We start from the raw sequence: 7,981 nt of genomic DNA, 5'->3' as shown, positions 1-7,981 counted from the left end.
TAGCAATATTATGAAGAGTCCAATTGCTGCAGTCCTTCCAAATAAAGCACATACATGCAAGCAGCAACAGGCATCACAGGATTCGCTCTTTTTTTTTTTTGGCTAAAACGAACCACCTGCCAAACGATGAACCACTCATGCATTCACCCTAGCATCACCCGCTCCATTCTAAAAATGCAAAAGAAGCTCCCCACATCTCCCCAGAAAATTCACAACGCATAAACAGATGCTCAACCATTTCATCAGCATTAAGGCAAAGGACACAAACATCGGCACAGGATTTGGACTTCTGTTATTATTAAAATTCTGTTATTTATTTTCTTCCAAATGCATTATAAATCTTGATTACTTTAATAGGCTGATGGAGTTTAAATAGGAAAATTTTGAACTACAAACTGGATATAAAAGAGATCCTGCCATGATCAATCGATTACACTGAACAAAAGATAATATAAGATATATGAAAGAATACTTACTGGATATTCGCAACATGAGCGTACATAACTAGCCCTGGCCAAAGTAATACAGAATAGTTCTATTTTCTATGTTAAATGAGAAGTGATGATTAAAAAGTAGGGCTGTCAATGGGCTACCCTTGGGCCTAGCAAATGCCACACTTTGAATAGGACTGGCCTGGACAATTCAAAATCCGCACCTGCCAGGCCCATCGACAGCCCTATTAAGAAGCCACACAAATCCCTGTCTTTTCACTCAAAATAAAGGATCTGTAATTGGCAACACATGCAGCCATGCACCCATTCTTGAAATTCAAACTACTGAGCGCATTTTGCCAAGCATTTGATAGATTCTCCTAGAAAACATGTAAACAAAATAGTCATACACACAGTGAATAGTAAATGTACAAGCAGATTACGTATCAGCAGCATCAGAGGCTTTTGGTGCGAATGGATCATGTGTCGGACCAACATCCTGTCCAATATGACGTTGCACCAACCGCTGCAGATCAGCCATAACCTTGTGCTCACGTTTTGCTTTCTCCTCATAATTGAACATCGCCAGTGCCCTTTTGTCTTCAGCACTATAAACCTGGTTTTCTTTCCTGATACGAATGGCATTCATCCGCTGGTGCCTGCTTCCGCTCATCACATAACCCAGGCTTTCAAACTTCTGAATTTCTTCTGCCGAAAGCCCGACTTCTCCTCTTCGAGGAATACGCTTCCCCTGCTGCACGTACTGAGCAATTGCATCACCCTCACCAGGCCTAAGAGCACCTCCATAGCTGATATGCCCCTCGGCCCTCGGCAGGGGCACGGGTCCCACAAATGGCTCATTATCCAGAGCGGGTTTCTTTTGGGATTCAATCATCTCTTTGAACGCTATTACCTCGCTAGTGATGTCAGTTTTCATCACTTCGTCCGCTGCTTTAGCATTGCCATTTGCATCATTGCCCGAATCAAAAGAACCCTCGGTCGAACTGCCACTCCTTGATTCCACCTGCTTCTTTTGCTTCCTCCGTTTTGGATGAGAAGACGAGTTGGAACATCGTCGCTTCTTGGGTCTTGTTTGATCCTCAGAGGAATGGCTAGAATCATAGTCCTCACTTTCACTCTTCGCACTGCTGCTTCTATCAGAGCTCCTGCGGTGATAACTTCTCTTGGTTTTCCTGCTTGTTCGCCGGCTCCTCTCCTTCCTTTGCTTGTGCCGGCTTTTCATGGATTTCTTCCGCTTTATGCCTTCATCACTGGAAAGATAGGAGCTCTCTGACGCACTTGATTCCTCTACAGATTCACTCTCGGTGGATGAATTTTGGCTTCTGCTCCTCCTAGAATGCAAAGATTTACTCTTCCGCCCACTCTTCCTTCCCCTTCCCTTCCTTCTCAGACTCTCGGTGTCAGGGTCCGAATCAGATAGTTCATCCGACAGACTCCTCCTTGAATCTTCCTCAGTTTCACTACTTTTACGACGGTCAACTTCAACTTTCTGACGACGATCTTTAGAATCATTCTTCGGCTCATCCTCCTCCAGTGGAGTATCCATAATTCCCTTGTTTCCATCATCCAACGCTTCTGATCGATCCCTCCTTGGAGGGCTGGGGGTCGCATTCCAGATACAATTCTTCAGGCTCTTTCTCAATTTCTGTCGTTTGAGCCGTCGGTACTCCTCGAAACTCAACCCTTTCAAATCCTCGTCATCATCAGAATCCGAGAACCGCCCCCCGTTCCAGGCACCCCGATTGAGGAACGGAGCCCTCCGTTCACTACGATCGCTGCCGCCGCGACCAGATCTGTGGCCATCTAGGGTTGGGGTTTCAGATCTAGGCCTTCTTCCAGGGTTCGAGAATCCGTTGGAGTCGGCACGATAGCCACGGCGACGATCGGTTTCACGAGAATGACGGTTTCCAGAGCCGTTGTAAGGAATCCGGCGACGGTTGTCGTCGGATTCGGAAAGCGGATCACTCCGGCCGGATGAAGAAAAGGGGGGAGAAGAAGACCTACCTCTTTCCGGCGTACGGACGGCGATTCTCCGGTCGGGAAATTCCACCTTCGATGCGAGCTTCCGTTCTCGACTCCGCCGGAGATCACCGTTGCCGATATCCCTCTCTTCTCTGCCCATTGCGGATTGCAACCCTACAAATGGCTTGCCCTCACCCCTTTTAAAGGACTGGACGAGGCGTGTAAAAGGGAAACGGATTGGCTACTCCCCCTGCCACCAGCCCGGTGGCTGGTGGTCGCCATGATGTATGTGTTTCATCCATTCCGTTCATCCATTTTTACAGGTCAGTTTATGGCTTTATCCCAAAAATTAGAGGGATATAAATCTCAGGTGGACCATACTACAGGAAAACAATAGTGATTGGATACCCACCATTAAAATCCTCCTGAGGCCCATTGTGCTGTTTATTTGACATCCAATCTGTTGATTAGGTCATACAGGCCCAGATGAAGGGAAAAAACAAATATCAGCTTGATCCAAAACTTTTATGCCCCCAAAATGTTTTTAATGGTGGACGCTCATTCAACACTGTTTCTTGTAATGTAGTCCAATTGAGATTTGGATGCATCTTATTTTTGTTCCAATACCATGAAATTATCTGTAAAAGTATATGGACGGTATGGATTAAACAAATACATCATTTTTCGGTCCCACAGAGCACCCACCACCAGCCATTGGCTGTTGGCATGGAGAGTAGCCAATCCGTTTCCGTGTAAAAGACGCTCTTGCGGGCTATCATGTTGTATATGTGAAATCTACTCCGTTCATCAGGTGGAAACCTTTGTTTTCAAATACGGGCACAATATCAGCCCGATGAAAGACTCGTATGGCCACATTACCGGAAAAAAATAGTAAAACTGCGTTTAAAACCTCTAAGTTCACAAAGAACTTTGTGTCCCCACTGAGGTTCAGATCATGCTGATTATTGTAGATTCCCTTCATCATAGTGATTTACACCTGATTAACGGGTGTGATGAAAGATATACAACACAGTAGCCACATACACAAACTTATGGTTGTCGTCCCATTCCCGCTGATCCCGGTAGTTTGGCCCACCTGAGTTATGAATATGGAGAATTTTAGTCCTCATGGTCTAGCGTCGAGGATCGCACCCAATGGACGGAATGGATTTCGCATTTATAATATGGTGGCTCCTACCGTGCTTGAGCGTTTTCCGCGTTGCAGGTTGTGGAGGATTCCATTGGAAGTGAACGGATTACGTGCGGCTCAAACAAGGTGCTGCCCTTACCGTGGGGCCACCTTAATGTATGTAGTAGGTATCACGCCGTCCATCCGTAGAGTTTTTTGTTGTTATTATTTCCAAAAAAAAGAAAAAAAGATCCAATCTTCACGTGGACTATACCTTAAGGAACAGTGGTGATTGACCATTAATGGGCCACTAAAGTTTTGAATCAAGCTGATATTTAATTTTTCATTTCATCCAAGCTTATGTAACCGCGTCAACAAATTGGGTGGTAAATGAATACTACAAAAACATTAAAGTGCACGCTAAAAAGTTTTTAATGATAGGTTGTTCAATTACCACCTTTTCTTATGGCATGATTTGTCCAGTAATTGGATCTACTTCAATTTTGAGATAATGCTCTATAATAAACTCAAAAAATGAATGAACCAAGTGGATATATGATACATATATCAACGTGGCCTCGTGGTAACCCCAGGCTAAGTGCCACCATCTTGGGTGAAGCCGGGGTCTCACTTATCCCCCGAGGCAGTGCTTATTTTGGTTGGCTGCGACTAAGTGTCACTGGATAACAAAGTTTGTGGGTGTTATCCTGACCGCATCGCTCACAATGTTGTTCATTGGTTTTTCCCTATCGTTTTATGACGTTGACTTAAAAATTAAATGGATTCAAATATGAGGTGGACCATATCACAGGAAGCAGTGGTCATTGAATGCCCACCATTAAAAATTATCAAGGGCTCACCATTGGCATTTATTTTCCACCTAACCTGTCGAAAAGAGTAGGAAGGAAATCACCTGAGATTTGGATATGCTTAAAAGTTCTGGGATCAAGTTTTGAAATGAGAAGGGGCAATGTGGATGTATAACACATTTATGAGGCGGGCCAAACGGGCGGGTGATACCTGCTGACGTGTTACTTGGGTGATACCTAATCTGCTCCTGTTTTTGTCACTACAAGGGATGATGCAGATTGCGTGGGATGCACCAAGGGAGCAAATGAGGTGCTACCCTTACCATGGGCCCCACCTTGATGATGTGTTGTATATTCAATATGTTCATTAGTTTCTCTAACCCATTGTAGGATGTGGTCCGCAATATTAAGTAGATCCAAATGTAAAGTAGACGACGCCGCAAGAAATAGTGGTGATTGAGTGTTGCACCATTAAAATTTTCAAAGAGCCCATCGTGAGGTTCTTATGATGTTTATTTTTCCATCTAAAATGAGATGGAAAACAAATGAACGACATGCATATAGTACAAATATATCTAAGGTGGGCCCTGCATTGTTAGGGTACATATCCATTAATGTGTTACCCTAATAATAGCTAATCTATTCCCATGCACATGTATGGTGTGTTGAAACAATCAAGTTCTATGGGCCCCACCATGATGTATGTGTTATACCCACACCGTCCATTCATTTTAAGGTGTGAGTGAAAAATAAAGCAAATTCAGAACTTAAGTGTACCACACCATAAAAAGTAGTAGGGATAATGTTACCCACCATTGAAACCTTTATAGGTTACACCATGATGTTTATTTGCCATCAAACCTGTTTATATTGTCACACAAACATAGATAAAGGGAAAACACAAATATTAGCTTAAAACTTTCGTGGCCCCAAAATGCTTCCTAGCTTTCAATCCCCACTACTTTTTGTGGTATGGTCCACTGGAGCTTTGGATTAGCCTCATTTTTGCTCACATGCCCTAAAATGATCTCACAAACTATATGGAGAGTATAGATATAAGACATACATCATGGTAAGGCCCATAGAACTTGGTAACATGAACACTTTGTAGGCCCCACCATATTGTATGTATTTCATCCACATTATCCATCCATTTTTTTTCCAGATCATTATACGGTGTTAACCCAAAAATAAGATAGATATATCAAGTGAACCACATCATAAGAAATAGTGTTGATTGAATGGTCACCATTAAAAATTTCTTAGCCCATAAAAGTTTTGGATTATTTTTTCCCTTCATTTATGACCTAATCAATAGGTTATTTGTTTTTTTGCCATTTATCCACCTTTGGATGTAAGACCCGTATCCTAGTCTGTACTGTTCCGTCGACTGCCGCGATCCTTCCCTTCGAATTCAGGCAACCTGCGACATATAATCGATGTTTGCGTGTGACCCTAAGTCGTATCCAGTAGAATTTAGTCGGCTTAATCCGATACTTGTACCATTGCGACTGCACCGTCACCGCGGTTCTGGTGCCGCGTCTTACGCACCGATCTGATACCCTGACAGGAAGATGTGGGCCGGTGTTTATTTCGAGAAAACACCGTGCGTTTGCAATTCCAAGAGAATCTCTACAATATGTTCCATCAATCAATTACTCCATCAATCAATCACATCACATCATGTCAAGTACAAGAACAACCCATGCTTCCTTTCTCCACAAGTCAAGCAAACCCCAAAGTCAACCAATCTCTCACCTCACCCATCACTCACCTCACATCCATCACCCATCACTCTCTCTCCTTACATCCTCTCTCTCTCTCATTTCTCAACACAACTCCCAAGTTAGCAAGAGGTGCACACATCCAAGCCTTTCTATGAGAGAAAAATGTGATTTGTGTGACCCACCTTTCCATCCCAAAAATCCATCATCCTACTCCATTTCTTATCCTCTCCATCAAAGTGAAGCACAAGGAGATTAGCGGTCTATCAGACCGAGAAGATCGAACGGTGCGTGCTTCTATAGGCTTAGATTTCATTTTTTGATTGATGGTATGGATCTCATTTTGGACCCTAGGTGTGGCCGATGGCCCACCTTGATGCTCATGATCATTCAATGATGGGGCCATTCTCCATGGACCCCATTATGATGTTTATTTTCCTTATATGAAAAGAGGTCATCTAGACCGTCCATTTTGGGTGGAGAAGGGATCTCCACAGTTGATCCTTGATTTGGTGGGCCTACATGTATTGGGACCCACTTGATATATGATTGAATCCAATGGAGGGCTCAAAGTGGCGGAGCCCTCCATTACACATGTTCCGTCTCTCTCTCTCTCTCTCTCTCCCTCTCTCTTTTTTTCTTTCTATTGTATGCGATGATGTGACCGTGTGGCCCACTTGGATGGACCCCACCATAAAGCATTGTATTCAAATATTTATATTAGTAGATATGTGATGATGATGTTGCCTTTATAATTTGGGAAAACTTGTGGTTATGCTCCATATAAAAAAAATCATACTGAAAATCCTCCTTCTAGGATCCTAGGATTGGAATCTGGCGCATGCTCGCTGGGAGCCTAGAATGGGCTACTACGGAGGCTGTCAGCACCGGATTCGGCGATCGAAAATTTCGTGAGTCCGGTTTTCGAGTTTGGGGTGTGACATTGGATGACCTAATCAACCCGTTAGATGTCAAATAAACATTATGGTAAGCCTTGAAATTTTTTTAATGATGTGCATTCAATCACAATTGTTTCCCTGTAGTGTAGTTCACTTTGAGATTTAAATCTACCTCATTTTTTGGATTTAGCCCTAAAATAATATAGAAAAATGAATGGAAGGCAACACAGAGCACCAATAACCAATTTGTTACTAGCAGCGTCACTGGCCAATATACATTCACAAGAATGGTGGAAGCTGTTTGTGTCCTATTCTTGGTTCGTATAGGGCCCACCAGTGGTGAAGATAGCATCCATACGGGTATTGCTTGGGTTGGCGGCTAACATGGATATGGAGATAGAACAGTTAGATGTTAAAACTGTCTTTCTCCATGGTGACTTGGAAAAAGAGATCTACATGCACCAACCAGAGGGGTTCGAAGTCAAAAGCAAAGAGCATATGGCGTGTAGGCTGAGGAATAGCTTATATGGGCTGAAACAAGCTCCACGACAATAGTACAAGAAGTTTGACTCGTTTATGTTGAAGCGCGGGTATAATAGAACGGAGTCAGACCACTGTGTGTTCACGCGTAAGTTCTCAGATGGTGATTTCTTAATTCTGCTGTTATATGTTGATGACATGCTCATCATGTGAAAAGACATCAAGAAGATCGACAGGCTGAAACAGGAGTTGGGCAAGTCGTTTGCGATAAAAGACTTGGGCTTGTCTAAACAGATCCTAGGAATGGAGATAACTTGTGACAGAAGCAGTAAGAAACTTTGGTTGTCACAAGAGCGGTATATTGAGAAAGTCCTAGAGCGGTTCAGTATGAATGCAGCACAGCCAGTCAGTACTCCACTAGATGGTCACTTCAGATTGAGCGACAGGCAGTGTCCCAAGACGAAGGCAGAGGTGGATGAGATGCAGAAGATACCCTACGCGTCAGCAGTAGGAAGTTTGATGTATG

The 7,981-nt window shown here is 43.4% G+C and overlaps 1 protein-coding gene across 1 annotated transcript; it reads right to left on the bottom strand.

Moving 5' to 3' along the window:
• Nucleotides 1-436: 436 nt before the first annotated feature.
• Nucleotides 437-2,629, bottom strand: LOC131240997 (uncharacterized). The gene has a single exon (XM_058239597.1). It carries the CDS (start codon nucleotides 2,572-2,574, stop codon nucleotides 871-873), a length of 1,704 nt encoding a protein of 567 aa, XP_058095580.1. The 5' UTR covers nucleotides 2,575-2,629; the 3' UTR covers nucleotides 437-870.
• Between the last annotated feature and the right edge of the window lie 5,352 nt (nucleotides 2,630-7,981).

This window comes from Magnolia sinica, chromosome 3, assembly GCF_029962835.1.
Source record: "Magnolia sinica isolate HGM2019 chromosome 3, MsV1, whole genome shotgun sequence".
Taxonomy (NCBI): Eukaryota; Viridiplantae; Streptophyta; class Magnoliopsida; order Magnoliales; family Magnoliaceae; genus Magnolia; species Magnolia sinica.
This window is presented reverse-complemented; position numbering and strand designations above follow the sequence as displayed.

What these genes read in the sequence shown, in the direction of transcription:
- LOC131240997 (XM_058239597.1), bottom strand. Translation starts at nt 2,574, where the DNA reads ATGGGCAGAGAAGAGAGGGATATCGGCAACGGTGATCTCCGGCGGAGT.